At 41.2% G+C, this 23,870-nt stretch overlaps 1 protein-coding gene across 1 annotated transcript in view; it reads right to left on the bottom strand.

The window, feature by feature from the left end:
• LOC122790054 (X-linked interleukin-1 receptor accessory protein-like 2) overlaps window positions 1-23,039 on the bottom strand; it is a 507,884-nt gene extending 484,845 nt beyond the window's left edge. The window contains exon 1 of the mRNA XM_044057620.1: window positions 22,700-23,039. Coding sequence (XP_043913555.1) covers window positions 22,700-22,932 — 233 coding nt within the window. The 5' untranslated portion in view covers window positions 22,933-23,039. The remainder of the gene's footprint in view (window positions 1-22,699) is intronic.
• Between the last annotated feature and the right edge of the window lie 831 nt (window positions 23,040-23,870).

Below are 23,870 nucleotides of genomic sequence, written 5' to 3'. Positions count from 1 at the left end.
GAAAAACCCAGTTCCCATGAATTACCACATTGATGGTAGTCCACTGAGCACAGATGATGTTATAAGAGATCTGGGAACAAAGGTTGATAGCAACCTCTCTTTTGATCACCACATTGCCACTGTGGTCAGAAAGTCCTTCTATGTGGCACTCATTACTAAGGGTTTTGCATCCAGGAAGAAAGAGGTCATTGTCTCCCTCTACTCTTCCCTCATTAGGCCAATCATCAAGTACAATGCCCCATTTGGCCTCACTAGACACCTGCAGTAACTGGACAGGGTGCAAAAGTACCTCACAGAGAGGATCCTAGGCCTTAAACACTTGTCCTATATGGACAGACTCAAAAAACTCCAACTATTCTCTGTCTCATATCGCCTACTTACAGGTGATGTCTGCCTGACTTACAAAGCCATGTCTGACCCAGCTCTGTTAGAAATGCTACATCTAAAGAAATCCCAATCCCTCTTCACCACAAGCTCCAGAGACCTCAACCTCATTACCACAATTAACAGAACATGCTGGAGGGACAGGTTCATAACCCAGAGACTGCCCATGCAATGGAACAGACTTCCCCATACATGTCAGGCAGAGCACCTCACTGACCCTCTTCAAGAGAAATCTTGATGAGTGGATGGGAAACAGAAAATTCACCCCGGGGATAACACCAGTGGCTCTACTCAACAGAGGCACTGGGAACTAAGGTCAGGTGGCACTATGCCAGCTAATCCTATGGCTAGGCTTGTAAAGGCCCCAGGGCCATTAGCCTAGTACACACCTATGAACCTCTGCCTTGAAAATATACACATGCATATCACTGTCTCTCTCTCTCTCTATCTATATATATATATATATATATATATATATATATATATATATATATATAGACAGAGAGAGGGATACATACGTGCAACAGACAGAAATACTGATTTCTGTGTTTCGTGCTGTGTTGTATCCATAAAGGATGAGAATTATTAAAGATGTAAAACATTATAATCAGTCTAACAGATTTAAAGATATGGTAAGTTTAATCTTCCTTTAAGGCCTGAGTTGTAGGCCTTTTTCAGAATGACTGAAAAGGATGTCAGAATTTTACTGAATTTCAGATTTAAAATAAAATTTTATAATGTGTCGCCCTCTGAAAAAGTGGGTTATATGACACTGAAAAATAATAAAGGCTTGTTTATTATTAAGGCTGATAAAATGAATGCCTTGGTTGTAAGGGATGTTGATGTGTATAATGGTGATATGTTGAATGTTCATAGATAGTTACTAGGTTTACAACGACTAGGACACTTACAAGCCTACCACATACCCCAAACCATTTGGGTTCCAAGTATGTAGAGGGACGCATGTTAGTAGGGAAGTTACTAAGGATTTGTAAGTTGGGGGTTAGTTAGGATAATACTTTTCTTATTGACTGCCTCTGTCCATAAGGGACAGGAAGGCCAAACCAGGGGTAAATTTATGATTTCCCATCCAACTGACACGGTTTCATCTGAATGAACTCTGTTTTACACAGAAAGGTTGCCTATTCCATAGTGCAGAGATTCTTTGGGATACATATCTGTCTCTTTAGCACATTCTATTTATGTTATAAGTGAAGTTCGGATCCCCTGGATCTAGTGTTTCTCATACTGTTTACTTTGCACATGTGCAACAAATCCATCAGGCCTGGGTCTGAAGATGCCCCTGTAAGCCAGGCAAAGATCCCCTCTCAGCAGCCGTTAAGAGAATGAATACAGAGACAGAGTCTATAGGCAATCAGTGTAGAACAGGGTATTCATGCTCTGAATTCTCCTACTGATAAACCTTTGTGGGTGTTCCAACTGTTGCCAACATCTGGATAGTTACATGCCAAATGGGGCACTGGATTCAATGTTATGTCTGATGAGAGCAGAGTAGAGTGGTACTACAACTTCCTTGGACCTGGGTGCCATACCCTTACCTATAAGTTGGGTGACATACAATGTTTTTTGGACTATCTTAGCTGCATGATGGTCAAAGGCAAAATTGCTGTCTGTATATGTTCCCAGATCCCTTACTACTAGATCAACTCGTAGAGTTGTTTTACCAATGGAGTAATTAACTTGCATTGCCAGCTTCCCAAAGGGCATTATAAATCATTTTCTGGAACTGGGCTTTAGGCCCTGGCTTTTGCACCAGTCATTTATCTGTGTTAAACCCTCTTGCAAGATGTTGGTGTCTTGGGGGAACCTATAATAGCTCCCAATTTACAGTCATCTGAGAATTTGGTGAGCCAGAGGCCTTGAACATTAGCCTTGACTTCTGAGAAACAGATGCTAAACAGGAGCAAGCCCAGCATGGAGCCCTGGGGTACTCTGCTGGTGACCGATCTCTTGGTGGAGGTGGTCTCACTGATCCTGACTTCTTGGATCCTGTCTGTGAGCCTGATGGCAATCCATTGAGATATCTAGGGATTTATGCCTAGCTTAGAGAGCTTCTCAACAATATGCCTGAGTGGGGTATTTTATCAAATGCCTTGGCTAGAGCAGGATACACAGTATGAACTATTTTACCCTCATCTATTGCCTTGGTGACCCATTCAAAGACGTCTACAACGTTAAGTAGGCATGACCTTCCCTTAACAAAGACAAATTGGTATGGGTCTAGTGTCTGTAGATTGCCAATGTCCTTCTTTATCATTTCCATGATTATTTATTCCATTGCTCTGCATATTAGGCTTGTTAGACTTATGGGTCTGTAGTTCCCTGAGTCAGTTGATGGCCCACCTTTGTGGAGGAGAATGACTGCTGAGGTCCTCCATTTACTTGGAGTGTAACCAGTTTCAAGGCTGTAGATAAAGCATGCAGGAAAAAAAAGACAGAAAACCTGGAGAAGAGTGAATTTCAAAAACTGCCCTTCCCCTTAAAACTTCTTTTTGCAGGGAGCAAGCCCCCCCTGCACCTTCCTCCCCCAAAACTGATATATATATATATATATATATATATATATATATATGACAAATCCGAGATTGCCATATCTTAGAGAAAAGGGAATATTCTGAGAAATGGCATCTCGGATTTGGTATATGTAAATCCAGTCTTTCAGCCATTCAGTCTCCACATTTCAGAACTTGCTCTAGTAGGTGCTGACATTTCAAATGATTACAACAAAATGTAATGACTATTAGCCTGTCATATATTAAATATTACTTTCATTTAATGGGAGTCTTAAAAGATTTGCATATTGAAGGAAGTCATATTTTTTTGACAATAGATGTGGCCTCTTTATATAATGTGGTTCCTAATGATGAGGGTTTGGAAACTGTGAGAAATGAACTTATTTGTTATGAGGGTTTGGAAACTGTGAGAAATTAACTTATTTGTTCTGGGGCTTTTAAAGATGATAAAGTATGCCTATTAATGGAAATGCTAAATGCCATTTTAGCATATAGTTTCACTGAATTCGAAGGTCATTTTTTTAAGAAACTTAATGTAACAGCAATAGAGACTGCAATGCCACTTCTGCTAATATTTTCATGACTGGATGGGAGAAAGAAAACATAATGCATTCTAGTCATGTTAAAACCAGATAAGTTTTTATAGGCATTTTACTGATGACATGTTTTTTAAGAGGAACATTTAAAAACTTAGAGCCTTTTATGTTTTATTTGAACAATATCAATTTTTTTTTATTTTTACTAATGATTTTAATTTAGATGAGATTGATTTTTTTTGGATTTGAACATTTACAAGCCCAACAGCATCTTAAAAACTATGATGTATAAAAATAGAAGTACAGAGTATCTTTTATTAACTATTTAGAAGTATGCTTCCCAGACATATTAAGAAAAATATTTTAAAGGGTCAGTTTGTTAGAATTAGACAACTAACAGAAGACTATTATATTTTTTGAGGAAGAAATGTAACCTTTTGGTTAGAAAATTTCTAGCCAGAGGTTATCTGATTGACATAGCTGTCAACTGTACAGATTGTCGCAGAATGTCCTGATTTTTGCTTTATATTTTTGGTCTGCTTTTCATAAAATGGTGTTTTTTTCTGGCAAATTACAGGCAAATCATTAAAGATTAAAGTTATAAAAGAATGACAGCCATTTGAGTTTCAGACTTCATATCCTTCAGAAAATTCATGCTAATGCAAAACCTGTTATTCTATCAACGTTCTATGTTTGTGAGAAATGCCACCTCTTTCCTTGCTGGTACTGCTTTCTCTGTAGAACTACTCCCCCACACACTCTTTAAAGAATATGAGAATCTCCATTGCACATTTATAGAATTCTGAATAAACCTTCCAAAATCATGCGTAAGTTCCTCATTAGTACACGTATTTCTCCAGTCCTTATTTTTTTATAATAGTTATTCATGCCTTTTTCTTCTTTGGTTGTTTTAGTCTATAAAGTAAAAGATGAACCTTAGATTCCTCCCATTGTACCAAACTGCTGCTTTTCTCTCTACTTAAACCCATACCTGTTCCAGTTTCCTCGTCACTAATTCCTCTTCAAACTTTGTCGGTAAGTCATTCCTCTCTGTCACTTTCATCCCTTCTTGCTGCTTATATGGTGACTGTCACAAATCCTCCTCCTCGGATTCCTCATGCCCTCTGCATACCACGTCACGTCTCTTCTATTCATCACTCCATTCTCTCCTTCATCATTCCTGTTCCTTTCTGATGCTTCTTTTTAACTTTCACCAGCCATCTCATTTGCTCTGACCCTTTCTAACTGAAAGGATTCTCTATCTCCACCCCTTACACACAGTCTCATCAACAGCTTCCATTTCATTACCACCCTCATATATTCTGAAATACTTCTTTAAAAAATTCATACCCCTTTATCTCACAATTCATTTCTTGCTCTACCAACAACCTGCCAATCTGCTCACCTGTCTACAGTCATTTATACTAAAAAAATAGTTCCTCATTCCAACACATCAACCCCTACCCATCTCCTTTTTTTAACTAAATTTTATCATTTTATTTTTTTTAACACTAAACTCTTATCAATTTATTTTTTGTTTTATTTTCCTTTTGTACATCAGGTTTGTCCAATGGGATTTAGCCAAAAAAAACTTTCAGTAGAGGCCGAAAGGTACAAGCTCCAACACATAACAGACTTTCAGTAATATACATGAACAGACATTAAACAATATACATTAACATTTGCTAATTAGGTTAAGTTCACATGAAATAAAGGCAGCTATTGCAGTATAAAAGGTACTCTGGTGTTAGTGGATGTTGAACACTCAGCATTTGAAGAGGTGTGTTATTGGGTTTGTCAAACATATGACAGATTATGTAATTAGGGCTTAGAAATGCAAAGAAATGGAGGTGAATAACTAGGTAAGTTAGAGTGGGGTATAAAGCTGGTTCAGAGACAATTTTATATATATATATATATATATATAGCTATTATAAAGTTAATACTTGAAGTACTGAGGTGTGGGATGAGCCGTGTCACAAAACAACGTAGCATATGCCTAGGAGATGCTAGTGAAACTAACATATCATAACATATAGCCTATCCAGCTCTGGGTAAAGCACTATGTTAAAATCCCTGCCCCATATTACATGGTCCCCTTTCATTCTATATTGTCTATTGCTTTTAAAGAAACCTCCATCCCCTCTGTGCAATTCATATTTGATGTCCTTACATTCACCGCTGCAGTATTTCTTACAAATGGGATTCCCTGCCATGAAACCCACCGTCCAGCCAGTTTTCCAAAGTCTACCGTAGCTTTAAGGTACGCTGAACGTCACCTGCACACTCCTTGCGTAGGGTAGGGCATAAAGGTAACGTTCAGGCATGCCATCCTCAGAACTTCTTTGCCGCCAGTCCGAACACTGTTTTAACCGTCGGTCTGTTACCTCCGTCCATTTTTTTTTTTTTTTTACAGTTTTTCTGTTTGTTGGCATTCCTGGGTATACTCCTGTTTGCTGGATTCCTCACAGTTGCAGATAAGTACACAGTTGGTTTTTGGTTGCTTTTACTGTTTGTTTTGTGCTGTTTGGAATTAATGGCATCCAGGAAAGGTAAATTCCAGTGTGGGAGACTGATTCCCTATAAAGACGACCAAGATGAATGTCTTTTTTGCCTAGGTGCTACTCACGACAATACATCTTGTTCAATTTGTCAGGCGTTTGTCCCCAAAACTCTTCATAGCTGGCTTTCTTCCCTTTCCTTGTATCTTGAGAACCCACGTCTTAAGCTTCTTGCTGCAGATACTATGGATGGAACTCAGCTGTCAGGGAAGAAGAAGGTTAATAAGGTAAGACTGGAATCTTCTGGTGTCCAGCCTCTACTGGGAGTTTCTCCAGAGGTTATTATGAAACCAGAGGCTCACCCGGTTGTTTTGTCAGATTCTTCTATTGCATCTGGGTTGGAGGCCGGTGAGGATCAGGCAGCAAGTCTGATGAGGCTTTGCAGGTGTCCATTTCTGGGGTTCAGAGGGAACCGCGGTTGACTGTTTCCAAGGGGTCTAGAGGGGTTCTGCAGTTTCTCTTTAGAGAGGAGGTTCCTACTGCAGTTGTAGAATGCCATCCTGAGTCTGGGCCTTCTCAGGTTTCTAGGATGGATGTCCCCTTAAAAAAAAAAATAAACAGAAAACTAATCATGTTTCTTCTGCTCCTAGGGATCCACAAAGTGAGTGGCAGGCCTTTACTCAGGGGTTAATTAATGCTTTACTGTCATTGAGGCCTCCTCAAGGGGTTTCAGTTCCTGCTCCTCTTTGGTCCTCTTCTTCCCCTAAAGGCCCAGAGAATTGCATTCTTCTGAGGTGGATTCTGATGATGCTCCCTTGCTTACTCTTTCCAGATTCCTTCTTCTTCAGACTACGGGACTGAGGAGGATGATTCTCATGCTCTAGATAATCCTTCTGAGGAAATTTCCTTTGGGGACACAATCTCTAGGATGATGAAATTGGGATTGCGCTCAGATTTCGGATAACCATAAGAGGTACTATGAGTTACTGCAGATGGAATCTCCTAAACCCACAGCCATTCCTCCTGTCTTGCATGCTTTATTGGATGTTTTGCCAACGCCTCGAAAGCGCCGGATTCTCTGCCACCTGCTAACAAGAAGTCTGGTTTTATAGGGTGCCTGAGGATTGTTTTTATTTTTATTTAAATGTCCTGCTGCTGACCCCTCTGTGGTGTCTGTAGCCTCTGATAAGCTGTCTCAATTGCTTCCTTCGTCCAAGTTAATGCCTTCTGACAAGGACAGTGAAACCATGGATAGGCTGGGTAAGAAGATTTATACTTCAGCTACCCTAGCTTTTAGGGCTATTAATTATCAGACCCATTTTTCTAGGTATGTCTTGGCTCTTCTTTCTTAGCCTTGTCAGATTTTTTCTGATCTTCAAGACTCAGAGAGCAAGTCTTTTGCTCTTTCCTTGCTTGGGACTTCCTCTCAGGTAGTTCGTCATTTAGGAAATGTAGCTATGATGCAGCTGATGCCTCTTCTAGGGCTGCTGCTTCTGGTTCAGTTCTGAGGAGATATTCATGGCTTTGGCTTCAACATTTAACCGATGATATTAAGGCTAAATTGATGGATGCTCCTCTGGATAATACTCTTTTGTTTGGTAAAGCAGCTGCTGGTTTATTTAAGTCTCTTCATGACAAGGGTAAGGCTTTACCGGACCTTAAGCATGTCTTTGTTCCTCCTGTGCCTGAATTTCAGTGAAATTACCCTTCTAAGCCAGCCTTTGTTCATAGGCAATCTCTCCCTCTTTCTAAAGGTAAAAAAGGTAGTAAATGGACTCCAACTGCTAAGGCCACTCAGACTGCAGGGATTCTCAAGCCTTCCTTTCCTGACAAACCAGATGCTGTCCGACTATCCACCCATTCCCAGCCACCTCCTCTTTCTCTTCACCTTTCTCTTCCTGTTTGGCTCCGAATCACCCAGGATTCTTGGCTTCTGTCAGTCATTCTGGAAGGGTACTTCATTGGTCTGGATTTCTCACCCTCCTTTTATGGGCATTTCTCAGCCTCCTCGGGAACAACTTCCTTTTTTCCCCCAGAGGTTTTTTGAGAACTTTTGTCTCAGAGTACTATTCAAGAGGTGCCTGTGTCCCAGAGGGAGAATGGGTTTTATTCAAGAAAGTTTCTACTGCCCAGAAAAGAAGGTACTTGGAGACCTATTCTACACCTCTCCCATCTAAATACCTTTCTGAAGGTATTTAGGATGTTGTCCCTTTAGTCCCGTTTTCCTCTCTTGCTCCCTCAGGCCTTTCTGGTGTCTGTGGACATCAAGAATGTTTATCTCTATATTCCAATCCATCCTCTTTTCAGGAGATTTTGGGGTTTCTCTGTTGCTTCCTGGCATTTTCAGTTCTGTGCTTTGCCTTTGGCCTTTCTACTGCCTCAGGGGTATTCACCAAATGCCATGCTTCTGTGATTGCCTTTTGCAGGCTTCAAGGGATCCAAATCTTTCCTTATTTGGATGACCTGCTGATCCAGGCATCTTCTCCAGAGGTCCTTTGCAAAATCTTCATTTTACTATTTCTCTTCTTCAGAGCCTGGGGTTCAAAATAAACGTCCAAAAGTCTTCCCTGACTCCTTCTCAGGATCATGTCTTTCTGGGTTGCAAGATTGAAACAGTGCCAATGCTGGCATCCCTGCCTCCTCCAAAGGCATTAACTCTCATTTCTTTTTTTCAAATTCTTCTTCCCCTGGCCTCCATTACTGCCAGGGAGTTTCTGAGAGCTCTGGGGTTCATGGCTTCCACCATTCCGATGCTCCCTCTGGCCTAACTCCACATGATAAAATTCCAGTGGTTTCTGAAGTTGGTATGGCTTCAGCATACACATCCTCTAGACTTTCCTGTTCCTCTTCGCCTGTGTCTCAAGAAAGAACTTTTGTGGTGGATTCAGCAGTTGTCTCTGAATCCAGGGGTCCCTTTTCAGCCTCCTCTTCCCTCTCAGGATCTGTTCTCAGATGCTTCAGATGTGGGATGGGGAGCAATGTTTGGCTCCCTCAGGTTTCAGGGAGTGTGGTCACCTCATCAGCAGAAGAAGCACATCAACATCAAAGAGATGAGGGCTCTTATGATGGCTCTTCAGGTCTTTCATCCTCTCTCCTCTCCAGGACCTCTCAAGGCATTCACAGACAATACCAAAGTCATGTGGTATATCAACAAACAGGGGGAATACAAGATCTTACCGTCTTTGCTGGCTGGCACTTCTGGTATGAGTTCTGGCTAGCCAATGTCGTGTGACTCTTCAGGCAGTTTACATTATTTCAGATCGGAACGTTGTGGCAGACAATCTGAGCAGGTCCTTCACTCAATCCCACGAATGGATGCTTCACAAGGATGTGTTTCTGGACACTGTTCACCAGTGGGGTACTCCTCAAGTAAATCTCTTTGCCTCCCTTCTGAACAGACAACTTCCTCTGTTTTGTGTCAGAGTCCCAGGTCCTCTGGTATGGAAGGTGGACGCCCTCTCATTTTCTTGGAAGGGGATGTTTCTTTGTGCATTCCCTCCCCTTTCTCTCATTCCGAGTGTCCTGTTCAAGATTTAACAAGATGTTTCCAAAATCTTGTTGGTGACTCCCTTTTGGCCGTGAAAGCACTGGTTCCCTCTACTTCTGTAACTAGCCAAATGCAATCTTCACAAGTTAACACACAGGCTGGATCTCCTCACACAAGACATGGGGTCTCTCATCCATCCCCACCTGTCCATGCTTCAAATAACACTGTGAGTGATATGGTTTTGATCCCTCATAGACACCTTTTTTCTGAGGATGTGCTGCAGGTCCTGCAGGAGACAAGGAAACCTACTACTAGGAAATCCTACTTGATAAAATGGAAGAGGTTTTCTATTTGGTGTCTTTCTCATGACCTGGACCCACTTTCTGTGGATGTTCCTTTGGAAGAAGTGTTCTATTTGGTGTCTTTCTCATGACCTGGACCCACTTTCTGTGGATGTTCCTTTGGTTCTCTCTTATTTGTGTGAGTTGGTAAATGCTTGTTTTGCCTATTCTTCTATTAAGGCCCACTTATCATCTCTTTCTGCTTGTCTGCCTTTAACTCCCCCGTTAGCTTCTAGATTTGAGGCTAAGCAATGTATTAAAGGTGTCCTTAATATTAGACCTTCCAGGTAGTCTGTTCCTCCTCCCTGGGATCTTAATTTTGTTCTGGAAAAATTGACTCAGGCTCCTTTTGAGCCTGTTGTTTCATCTTCCTTGCAACATAGTTCTTGGAAGACACTTCTTTTGTTAGTGCTTACTTCTGCCAGATGGGTATCTGAGTTGCAAGCCCTTATGGCTTGTCCACCTTTTTTGTTATTTCATGACGACAGGGTGTCCTTGTGTACTAATCCTTATTTCATGCCCAAAGTAGTTAATGAGTTAATGAGTTGTCACTTAATCAGTCTATTAATTTGCCAACTTTTTTCTCATCGCCGCAATCTGACAGTGAGAGGGTGCTGCATACCTGAGATGTGCAGAGACACAGATGTTATTTGGATAAAACTAACGCTATCAGAAAATCTGACCAGTTATTTGTTTCATCTTAGATCTTTAGGTTTGGCTGTTTCCAAACAAACTATTTCCACTTGGATTTCTACGGCTATTTCTTTTTGTTACACTTTTCATGGTGACAGCCCTCCTTCTTCTGTAAAGGCTCATTCTGCTAGAGCTGTGGCTTCTTCTGTTGCTTTTTTCAAAGGCTTAGATGCTAATTCTATTATTGAAGCTGCTACCTGGACTTCTGTGATACCTTTACCAAGCATCACCAGTTGGATGGTATCGCCAGAGGTAGAGCTGGTTTTGCTGCTGCCATTCTTCATGGCTTCTTAGAGGACTCTCCTGCTTCCTCCTTCCAAGTTTTTTCTTGACCTTTGGCCTCTCCCATTTATAAGGAATACTGCAGCGGTGAGTGTAAGGACATAGTACAGTTGTATAAAATATTACCATAACAGTAGATGGCCTTGCCTTCACCGCTGCAGTATCCACTCCCTCCCTCTATCTCCCTGGTCTTTTTTGCCTTCCTGGATGTGCAGGTTTTCCTTGGACTGCTGTTTCTACTGGGGCAATCAGTTCTGAGGATGGTACGCCTAAATGTCACCTTTATGCCCAACCCTACGCAAGGAGTATGCAGGTGACATTCAGCGTACCTTAAAGCAATGGTAGATTTTGGTAAACTGGCGGGATGGTGGACTTCACGACAGAGAATCCCATTTTTAACGAATACTGCAGCGGTGAATGCAAGGACATATACTGTTATGGTAAGATTTTACACAACTTTACTTTCTGTAATAAGAAATAAGCACTTTCCACCAAGGACATCAGGAAGTGTATTGACTATACTCACTTCAATACAGTTTGTGAAGCAGTGGTAGCACACTAACCAAGCATTAGGTTCCAGATGAAAGGCAGATCAGTTAAAAAATTAATTAAAAAGGTCATAGACTACAAGAAATGCCTTGATTGAGGCTGCAAAGCAATTTGCAGCTTGTCAGGCATTTGCATACTTACTACTGTTTCACTGCTGTCCACTGAAGAGTGCTAAATGGTCAACTAACATTGTCAGCAGGTGGGAGAAAGCTGCAAGAAATCAAACCAATTTCCTGGTTCATTGATGAGGCATTCCCCTTACCTTTAACTAGTAGTGCTTCTACAGTATCTAAGCTACCATTCCCGATGTCACGAGATAGGCTTGTGGGTGAAAGAAAGGTTTTTGGTTGGTTGTTTTTGTAGAAGCATTTGGCAACACCAGCATTTCCAAAATTATTACTATATTCTCTTTGTTGGTATTTCTTTCTTGCCTTTTTTCAGTACTGATGTGGCATTATTCATCCCATAATGGATTTCACCCATGTGCTGAGTTCTTCTGCAGGTCTGTCAGCCAAACTGGGCAGGATTTCATTTCAGTCCTTTATTCACCTTTACTAGCAAATTGCATCCCTTTTGGAGATGAAACAGGAACAGTTTTTTTCCTACCTAGCAAGCCATAACCTTTTTGAAGATCTAACAGGTACTTTTTTCTCCTCTAGGAATATTGTTACAGATTACTGAGCTCAGAACTATGTTGTACTTCTGAACCAAAGTGTAAATTTTCCTGCACTAAATATCATGGAATGAATATTAACGAGCTACTGCCTAAATGTACCTGGATGTTGCAGTAGACTGGTTTCAGGCATCCCTCTAAACAAGTCGGAATTTCACTGAATGTCCAGATTGAGCCTCTTACTTTTTGTTTGTTCCTCATAAAATTTTATTTTTGTCTCTTACTTTTTCATCTGAGCCTCAAAAACTTTACTGTTTTCTAGGGCATCACTGAGGACTGCAGGCACTAAATAATGACGACTTTTGAGTTTCAGACTAAATATCCCTTAGTAATGCATGCAGAACCAGTAATTCTTGCAACATTTTAAAATAATAGTGGCAATATTTAAAATCTGTCCTTGTTTTTGACTCCTTGTCCCCCCAATTATTTTGTTTTTTATCCAGAAATCTTGAGCAAAGATGTTATGAGGTACCTTCAATAGAAATAAAATATAGCCCATCTTGACCAATATGATGGCTAGTTTATGATTTGTTTTTTTAAATGTAGAAAACAGCAGCAATATTAATGGAAAAAGAAGTGATGTCTTACCATAACGTTCCATCTGTAGTGTTGATCCTCGTTCAGTCATTAAGCATGGGTATCGGTTCCGACCTCGGAACTGAGCCAGCCATTTTCCAAGCTCGCATCAGCTTCAAACTCCCGAGCTAAACTCTTACCCATAATCCCCCTTTCCATGTTACCTCAGATTGAGTTTGCAAGTCAAAAGAAGGTAGAGGCTACCTCTGGTCAAATAACCTAAGAGAACCAGATGGTGAGATCCACTAGAAGCCCCAGGAGGGGGAAGGAGGGAGGGTCGTAATGACCGAACAAGGATCAACAATACAGATGGAACGTTATGGTAAGATATAACTTCTTTATCTGATATTGTTAATCCTCGTTCATTCATTACGCATGGGGCAGAGTCCCCAGCTACCTCTATTCCTGGGAAGCTCTCATGGAAGGACATTCCTGAGCACCATAGAAACGTAAGATGCTCTTCCCCTGGAGGCCAAATCCAATTTGTAATGATTGATGAAGGTATGAGGCGTAGCCCAAGCTGCAGCTGCACAGATGTCATGTAAAGAAGCTCTGGCATGGAAGGCAACAGAAGTTGCCACCGACCTTGTTGAATGAGCTTTCATGGTAGTAGGCAACAAGATATTACGTTGTGTATAACTTCAACCATCTAGCTAATGTGACCTTAGAACCTGCAGATCCTAATCTAGGTCCAAAAAAGGCCAAAAATAACTGGTCAGATTTACAAAAGGACCTAGTCCTGTTTAAGTAAAAATGGATTTGCCTGTGGATATCCAGGGTATGTAGGCAATACTCTCCTCTGTTTGAATGATTGGGAAAAAAACTGGCAATTCAATGGTTTGATTAATGGACATTTCAGAGATCACTTTTGGCAGAAATGATGGATTAGTTCTCAGAGACACTCTATCTCTATGAAAAATCAAGTATGAACTTTTTATACATAAAGCTTGAAGCTCAAAAATACGTCTGGCAAAAGTAATGGCGACCAAAAACAAGGTTTTCCATGACAAATGCTTGAGGTCGCAAAAAGAGACTGGTTCGAAAGGTGGCATTGTCAGAGCTTGTAGAACTAATGATAAATCCCATGGTTGAATAGGTTCTCTAAAAGGTGGCTTCAGATGATTCACACCTTTTATGAAGGTCTTGCACAATTTGTGGGACATAAGGGAGGAATCTTGGACACCCTCATGAAAATTAGAAATTGCAGCCAAATGAATTCTAATGGAAGAGGCCGATAGACCCGATTGGAAAAGGTCAGCCAGATAGTCCAGTATTATCGACACTGGTGCTGAGAAGGGATCTACTTGTTTATCTTTCAGCCAACAGGTAAATCTTTTCCACTTGCTCTGATAAGTAATTCTAGTAGAAGACTTATGAGATGCGATGAGAATGTCACGTAGTGGTAAAGAAAGATCATTCTGCCTGGCAATCAAGGGAATTGGAGTAGCCAAGCTGTGAGCTTCAAGCTGTTCAAATTGGGATGAATCAGGTTCTGTGGATGTGAGGTCAACTCCGGGGTTGGATGGAGAATCCACGGTCGATCTAGTAGGTGAGGCCAAAGGAAGGGGAACCAAATCTGTCGAGGCCAATATGGTGCTATGAGGATCACCTTGCTCTTCAACCGACGGGCTTTCTTCAGAATCTGGGGAATGAGGGGAAAGGGTGGGAATGCGTAAAGAAGACAGGTGGGCCATTCGTGGACTAGAGCGTCCCTGGGTGACTGTCCCGGAGGGGGAATCAGGGCCAAGTAGTTCCTGTATTAGTAGTTGGTCAGGGATGCAAAGAGGTCGCAGCAAGGATGGCCCCAGCGGTGGAAGATCTCAGCCATTATCAAGGGATTCAGGGACCACTCGTGAGGTTGAAGAATCCACCTGCTGAGTCTGTCTGCAATCACGTTGGAACTCCCAAGAATGTGCGTTGCTAGAAGAAAATGGTTGGTAGCCATTACCCATTGCCATATCCTCATGGCCTCTCGACAAAGGGGGTAAGATTTGGTTCCACCTTGCTTGTTGATGTACCAGACAACCGCCATGTTGTCTGACTGAATCGCAATTGTCCCAGACAGCAGCAGGGAGTGGAATGCTTGCAACGCCAGAAGCAGCGCCCTCAGCTCTAGAACATTTATATGCAGATGGGCCTCCATTTCAGACCAAGTGCCTTGGACTGTCTGTCCCTGACATAGTCCCCCCCCCCACCCCATCAGGGAGTCATCCGTGGCCTTGGGTTGCTGGGGGGAAAAGGGGCGAGACCATTGTAACAGATTGTGTGTCATCCACCAATTTAAATCCTGTTTGCACCTGTGGGTTACTCGAATCATGGCTGAAAGAGGATGCTGAAAGGGATACTACTGGGTGAGCAGTACACATTGTAGAAGCCTCATGTGAAACCTGGCCAGGGGGACAATGGTGATGGAGGCTGCCATGGAACCCAACAGCTGTAGAACCAAGTGAGCTGTGGATTTCTCCCTTGAAAGGATTGGAAACAGTTGTTGCTTTATCCTTAAAATTCTGTGCTCTGGAATGGCAGCTCTGCAGTTCTTTGTGTCCAAGATAGCCCCTAGAAATTCTGTCGACTGAGATGGGGTGAGATTGGATTTTTGCCAATTTATGGTTATGCCTAGCCTTTGTGCAGTGAGGAGAGAGTATGCCAGGGCTTCTTCCAGTAGATTCAGGTGGGGACAGAAATGAGACGGTCGTCTAGGTATGGAAACACTTGAAATCCTTTAAGTCGCAAGTGAGCTGTGACAACTGCCATGCACTTTGTGAACCCTCTGGGGGCTGTAGAGAGTCCAAAGGACAGTACTCTGAACCGGTATTGACTGGCTCCTGCATGAAGTGCAGAAATCTTCTTGATGGCCTGTCCACTTTTATGTGGTAGTACGCATCTTGAAGATCTATCGAGCACATCCAATCGTCTTTTTTCAAAAGCGGGAGGATAGACTGTATTGTGATCATCTGGAATTTTTGTACTCTCACAAACTTGTTCAATATACTGAGATCCAAAATTGGTCTCCAGTCCCCGGTTTTCTTTGGCACCAAAAATAGTCTTGAGTAGAATCCGGATCCTATCTGGTCTGGAGGGACTATTTGGATGACTCTCTTTCTTAGCAGCTTTTCCATCTCTAATGCTGCTTCTTCCCTTTGACTGGGTGGAATGTCGGGAAGGTTTTTTGGAGGGACAAGACAAAGACCGAAGGGGATATGATAACCTCTGGTTATAATCCTCTTTACCCAGGAATTGGTCGTGATGGTTAGCCAGGCAGAAGGGTACAAGGAAAAACATCCCCCAACCACCTCCAGAGGAAAGAAGTTGGGCCGCTCTTCAAGAGCGCTGGTAGGATTGGCCAGGGAAAGAATGCTTGGAACCCTGGTTACATGGACCCCCTCTACCCCGAAAGGAGCGTCTTCCTTGTGAGTTTCCCCCTCTGCCTTTAGGGGAGAACTCAGCCTGCGTGTCACGGAAAGGACACTGAGATTTCTTGAACCATATCTTCCCACTCTTTTGGTTTCGGGAGAAAGCACACTGAGGGGAAGAATAATGGACACCTACGGCAGAAAGGGTCTTACCGCCCTGTTCACATCTGGCCAGTGTGCTTTTAACTTTGGGTCTAAACAACAAGGAGGCCTTAATGGGAGCATTAAGAAAGGAAGCCTTAAAGGGTTCCATGAAATTGCACAAGTGCATCCAGGTGTGTTGTCTCAAAACCGTAGCTGAACCTGCTGCTCTAGCTGTTCCTTCTGATGTGTGAGATATCAGTCACATAGAGGAGTTAGATACTGACTCAATGGTGGCCAGCTGAGAGGCCACTTTGTCACGGACCTCATCAGACACGGCACTAGCCAAGGTTTCAGAGAGCTCAGAAATCAGATCCCTTTGAAGCCTGGTAAAGTGTGCCATATAATTCATGGACCTGATAGTAAAGGTCGCTGATGCAAAGGTGTGCTTCCCTATCCTGTCCAGGGTCCGGGACTCTTTGTTAGGTGGATGGACAGTCTGGCTTTCTTCTTCTGCCAGATCCTTTTTTGTTGCTGCTGCCACCACCAAAGCATCCACAGGAAGACCTTTTGACTAATGGGGATCCGTAGCAGGAGGGGACAAAATCTTACCTGGTCTCCGGGGAATAGCTTTGATGGTGTCAGGAGTCTTCCAAGCACGCTGCACGATAAAGCTGGACAAGATCATCGGCAGGTGGAGTAACCCAGGAGGTAGGGGGCCGGGCAAGAAAGGCCTGCAGGAACACAAATTCCTCAGAGGTCGGATTACAGGACCGCTAGTCACCTCTCTGTTTCAGGATTTCGAGGATATCACCAAAGGATACCTCAGAGGGTGACTGAGGGGATCCTTCCCCCTCATCAAAATCTGTGTCTTCAGTGAGGGACTCCTCCATGGAGTCCATGTGCTTCCTCTTACACAAACTTTTCCGGTGGACTTCCTCAGTGGGAGAAGCTGGGGAAGACAGCGGAAAAGGGGTTTCCTGTGGGAATATGTCCTGAGGCCCTTGCACCCAGTGTCCACTCGGTGCGACTTGTGAAATCAGTGTACCAGAGGAGGGTGGAGGGTTAGACAGTCCAGTATCGCAAGCAGCAGTGAAAGCCTTCTCCATTAGCTGGAAGGCTGGTCCACCTGAAGAGGAGTGAATGTCAAGGACAGGGGTCAGCCCTCCCTTAAGTGGCTCAGCCTGCCGACCCGGAGTCCCTGGTTGGCTGTGGAGCAGCAAACTATGCGTGTCACAACTGACATCCTGGGTCATAGCAAAAGTTTCCTGCCATGAAGGCAACTGCGGTTCCTTAGTGAGATCCATAAAGGGAACGGCAGAAGGGGAAGACTGTGCTATATCCATGGACTTCAAAGGCAATGAATGAGGAGAATAAGAAGGGGTCTTTGGAGACGGGTGATCACCTCCCAAGGAAGGCTAGTTCCTGGGGGGTGGGATACCTCTGGCCAAAAGCACCTGATCCACAAGACGCAACACATCGTGTTTGGAAAGGCTTCTAGTGGACCTCACGGAGACTGAGGGAGAAACAGGCCTGTCTACAGAAGAGGCAAACTCGGTGCCTATCTCACCAGTCTGCACCGAGAACAACGGTGCCAAGAGAGACTGGACTACAGGTGTCAGCACCGAAGAAGTCATAGGTGCCGAGGTCATGGTCTGCACCGATACAGGGATCGGTGCCGAAGTGGTTGTTGGTACCAAAGCTGGAACCGACAAAACTGGACTCAACAATAAAGGTGTCGGTTCCGAATAAGATGTCGGAGCCGACATGGTCAAGGTCTGCACCGACTGAACGGTCGGTGCCGATACAGTAGTAATAGTCTGAACCGAGGAGCCCCTCAGTGCCAATATAGTTAAGGCTGCTGGAGAAGACGGAGCCGAGATCACTAATGGAGCTGAAGGTCTAGGCACTGAAAGCACTGGGGCTGTCTGAGTGAGCTTCGGAGCTGAAACTTTAACCTTTTTAGGTTTTAGTTGGTGGGAGTCCCCAGCCGGGTACAAAGGCAACGATTTAGCCTTGGTAGGAACATCCAAGATTTTCTTATGGGCTCTAGGAGGGGTTGAGGCCTCCGACCCAGAAATAGCCGCTGAAAAGGGAGATTTAAGAAGTCCCTTCAGCAACAGCTTGTTTTTCCTTTCTAACAAAGTTCTATTTGAAATGTTTTCACAGATAGTACAGGGCGGGGTCAACAGATAAGTGGGATGCCCCCAAACAATAAACGCATAAAGAGTGTGCATCAGAAGTAGGTAGTTTGTGTCCGCAATCAGAACACCGTTTAAACCCCGGATTACCTTTATCTGCCATAATAACAAAATTAGATAGCAGAAAAGGGTACCAGCAATGGTACAAAGGAATACCCGAAGGTATGAGAAAAGGGAAAGATTACCAATGATGGTAAGGGGAGAATACCTTGTGGTAAAAAGAGAAGGAAAGAGAAGAAAAACCTGAATAAAATATGGTCGCTAGATGTGATAGGGTAAGAGACAATGAAATAGAAACTTTTCTGACAGAAAAGTAAAATGAATGACTATTAAACAACAAATAACTGTACTTAGCTCAAGAGAAGGAGCTTGACATGCCCGAATGGCAACGCAGCAAATGAAATCTGAGGAAACAGAGAGGGGGATTATGGGTAAGAGTTTAGCTCGAGAGTTTGAAGCTGACGCGAGTTTGGAAAATGGCCGGCTCGGTTCCGAGGTCGGAACTGATACCCATGCATAAGGAATGAATGAGGATTAACAATATCACATCAAATAATACATCTTTTCATGATTGTGGTGTTTTGTATGGTACATGTATATAGTGAAGAAGTAAATTTCCAAATATAGTGGATCTCAAAATACAGGGATTTGATATGGGGGTAAGAAGTAAGCGATGAGCAGTGTTGTATAGAATATTTAACAGGAAGGCAGTGAGTAGAATGGCCAAATGTTGATATGGATGCCATCCCTGACCGCTATTGGATATTACACTACAATTATAGAAGATAAATAATGCTTAGTTGTTTTTTTCCCCATATATTTGATATAAGAGTGCTGAAAAGGTAGGATGAAGCACATAAACGAGGCAACATTGAATAGGAGGGGGTTGTTTTAAGGCAAACAGGGGGCACAGCTGCCCAAGTCTAATTACTCCAGAGTGGAGTCCTGAATCTATTGAAGACAGCTCTTTAACTCTAAGCTTTAACTATGATGCTGGAACCACAATTTCTGTATATAATGTTCTGGTCCTTTTACCTGTGTTCAGCAATGTTATGTACTTACCCTGCTTATAGTGCAAGATAGCGGTAGAATTTGGTTGTCTTACTTGGGATTTGAGGGAAGTTTACTAAATGATTCTTTTCTTCAAGAGTGTCTGATAACAAAGACAGATACAGACAGACAAAGACACAGAGACACACTCACAGACACACACACACATTTATTCACCGGAGTGTGCACTAAAGTATCATAGTACTCGGATATTTTCACTGAAGGTGAGTACACTGTGGGGTGGGGACAATAGACGGCTTTAAGGTAATAAGAAATATTCTTGTTAGTAAATTTGATGGAAATGTATTTGCCATATATTATTTTATGTTAAGCGAACATAATCTCAGTGCTCAGTTTAGATTTTGCCATAATTTCTGTGCCATTGAATAGAACAACTTTATTAAGAGTACAAAGAGAGTCACACTCCAGAACGAATAAACCAACAATCCAAAATACTGGACACGAGAGGCTCAAAACTAGCTGCTGGTAGATTGATTTATTTAATGCCACAACAATAGTCAATACACGTGTTTTCATCCAAGTAACCCTCAGACTTCTTCAGAAAAAAGAAATGCCACTGAAAAAAATCAATTTATGCACACCAATTAAACAAGTTAATTGTTAATCAAGAAATTAAAGACAAGTATAAAAACACAGTAAAAAAATCTAACGCTGAAAAATTTTCAAGAATTCTCACAATATATTAATAGTATAATACACCATTGAAAAATGAATATATAAAAAACAATTTTATATAAGATTCTGACATAAATAAGAAATATATATATCAAATATAAAACAGTTGAAATACTATAAAAACTGATTTGAAAATATTTATATTAGTATTGATATTATGATTTGAATAAATATTAAGAATAAGTAATCGATAAAAAATTCTGATAATAAATAATACATATTAATATAAAAATGCATATAAATTATAATTTAATAAATCAATCTATTTACCAGGAGCTAGTTTTGAGCCTCTCGTGTCCAGTATTTTGGATTGTTAATTTTATCATGATTACCCACATTATGTATTGTAGCAAACATATCTGCAAACTCCATACTGGAGTAAATGAAATATTAAAATGAAATTTAATTTGTGGAGTGTGACATATCTGAATCTGTGGAGTGTGACATATCTGAATCTGTGCAGTGTGACAATGATGTCACAGGTGATATTAAGACTGATGCAGATGTTCCAGTACGTGCCTGATGATGGCCCCGAACCAGTAAAATGAAACAGGGTACTTATTGTTTGCATATATTGTTTTACAATGAAATGATAACTTGAGCAAATTCCTGGTGTTTTAGAATTTTGAGGAGAGCTGGTTTAGTTCATGAGAATATATTTTAGAATGCAAAACAGCACTGTGATACTTGTATTGGAGAGGAACCATAAGTGCTGCAGTGCTGAGGGCAGGAGGCTTTAGAACAGTACTGTGTGCACTCATCAGGTATGATACTTAATACAGCCAGTTTCACTATAATCAACACATAATTATGTCATACAGAAAACTGCATTATAGAAAGTAGACATTAAGAATGTTTTAAACAGCCATGCAGCTTTTAAGTTGAAAGTGCATTTCCAGCTAATTACTATGGTATGCCACCCCCCCCCACTAAAAAAAAAAAAAAAAAAAAACAAAAAAAAAAAACACATGAAGCAGTTGTCCCTTCTGCCATTGAACTCAGTGTCCATATTGTCATCTTGGCTATTTGGGCATGTGAAAACATTTTGGCAAAAATATCACTAAATAACTGCTAATTCATTTCTGGTTTGTAAGTTATCTACTTAAAAAAAAAACAAAAAACAAGTAAGCTCTGTGGTATCCCCAAAGTCTCCAAACAACCCACTAAACAAGTGTAGTGGGTACAAAAACAAAACAGGGTAAGAAACTTCTCTGTGTGGAAGATTTTCAGTCCAGATATCTCTAGTTAATCGCTGTATATTAATCAGATCAGACAATAGTAGAAGTAGCGAACTTAAACTCATCTTAAGCCAAAAAAAAAATAAATAAAAAAAAAAATTGTACAGAGTAAGTATTCTAAAGTAATCCAAGCAAAGTAGGCAGTCTGTTTCCAGTCAAAAATCCTCTATTAAGTACACAGACAAGTGATCCAAGTAAAACAAAAAATAGAATAATAGTTTCCTCACAAGCTTTCTAAATATATATATATATATATATATATATATATATATATATACTTTTTATCAGGCATGGAAGTGGTTTACTGTGCTGTAAAACAAAGTGTTATTGGTACACGTTAAATTCACATCCCTTCCCCCATCAGTGTGACATTCAAGCTGGTCCTGCCCTACTTAGTAGCTGTCATAATAATATAACCCTTATGTACTTTAAATAAAATTTATAATGATGTGGTACCTCTTATTTAACCAGATTATTAAGTCTCTGATTTTATCCAAGACAATATATTACATGGCAGGAAATATATCAACCTTAGCCCATTTGGCAATCAAAAATATAAATATAAATATATACATATACACTTGCCATGTAAAAAATCAGTTGTAAAAGTCATATTCTATTTTCATAACCTATTGTTAACAAAGATCACTTTCATCCTTCTAGACTTCTTTAGGTTTTTTACAAGAACCCTAAAAGCTATCTATAAAAATATATATAATTGTATAATTAGTCAGTATTGTTATTACACATCATTTTGAATAAAGTGGAAGAAAGAGAACCAGAAAAAGAAAAAATAAGAAAAAAATGTATGATGATGGAAACAAAATATACACTTAAATTACAACTAATTTAAAATGGTATTCCATTTTGCCATCTCCAAGTGATCCTCATACATCTACACCTCCCCCCAAGAAAGGGGCAAACAGGAACTGCCCTGTAATTACTGTTGCACCATGCCAGCTCCAGCAGGTATCCAAGTCACGAAAAGAACTTGGGTCACATGGGCTACAGTCATGGCTTTATCCTGACCAACCCTAATAATGCCACAGAGTAGGCTCTGTACCAGCCCTAATAATGCCACAGAGTAGGCTCTGTAACAGCCCTAATAATGCCACAGAGTAGGCTCTGTACCAGCCCTAATAATGCCACAGAGCAGGCTCTGTACCAGCCCTAATAATGCCACAGAGCAGGCTCTGTACCAGCCCTAATAATGCCACAGAGTAGGCTCTGTACCAGCCCTAACACTGCTGCACTGAATGACAATTTACCTGATAAGACAAACAAATGCATTTACAATAGCCCCATCTAGATGAAATAAAAGTGTATTATTATTCTAAAGACACAGCTGAATGGATGAAATAAACAAGCACATAAACACATTCACAGTATAATACATGAAATGCTGAAGCAATGATAGAACACCTTCAAAATAAACTCTTGATATTCGTATTAAGTAGTCCATACCTTAATACACAGGTATAAAACCCATTATCTTCAGCCTCTGCAGAATGAATCCATATAGAATCATCATCTTTACTGAGTTTTGTTTCAGAGAATATTATAGGTTCTTCTGAGTCTCCTTTGTTCTTATACCAGATGAGCCGGAGTCCAGAAGTTTGCGCTGTGCTATAAGTAGTTCGAATGTAGCTGTAGAAAAGTGCACATTTCACACGAACAGGTTCTCCTGCGAGAGCCATATATCTTTTGAGATCCACTGACCAGTCAATACAGCCATCCACTAAAAGAAAATACAATATGTTAGGTAACACACAAATAATATCCCTCCCCAACCATTAAAGGCTATCTAGTCTGTATGTCCTATATCCTTTCAATTGAAGTAATCAATTCAGGTGTTTACTTGCTCAAAGGAAATTCATGATATAAAAGACTGAAAGGTTATAAACACTTAAGTTGTAAAATACCAACCATAAACAACATAGCGGAGGGAAATCATTGCTTCTTTTTCATGTTTCGGGTGCTGACCTTTCAAACAGAATGTCTGATGCTGGTTTGTAGTAGTCGAAGCAATAAATGAAAAAATAACTCCCATGGTACTTGAATAGTGTGAATCAGATCATTCTGTATGAAGTGAGCTAAAGGTTTAACAGAAAGACACACACACACACACAAGCACACATATAAAACATGTTTGCATTTACATGCTTGCACATTTTTTATTTCTACTTCAGACAGCTGTCTCCTAAGCAGATCAAGAAATCTGGACAGAGCCAAAAATAAAGGGAGACAATCACTGGAAAGCCTGAAAATTGCTTTTTTACGAGCCAACTTGGGGATAATGCCACTGCTTTGCTGCTAGTGAGAGAAAGATCATAGGGTCATTGATTCTAGCTAGTCTCTGAATGGTCACTGTGTATTGGACTTCAATGAGCAGTCCACTTGTGGTTTTGGTGAGAACCTCTTCAGTGCCTTTGTGCAGCTTGGCTTTCTGCTGCATACAACTGATGTAGGTTCTATCCCGGATATCTACAGAGGGAAGACAATAGCAAATATACTGAATTGAAGAACATCTGGGTTAATAAAACTTTTGAAAGAGCTTGGAATTAATACTACTCTTTTGCATCTGGAGAGAAAAGAAACTAAGGATTACTGATGACTAACTCCATGAAACAATATT

Source organism: Protopterus annectens, chromosome 15.part0 (assembly GCF_019279795.1).
Source record: "Protopterus annectens isolate FY-2018-M chromosome 15.part0, PAN1.0, whole genome shotgun sequence".
Lineage (NCBI taxonomy): Eukaryota > Metazoa > Chordata > Ceratodontiformes > Protopteridae > Protopterus > Protopterus annectens.
This window is presented reverse-complemented; position numbering and strand designations above follow the sequence as displayed.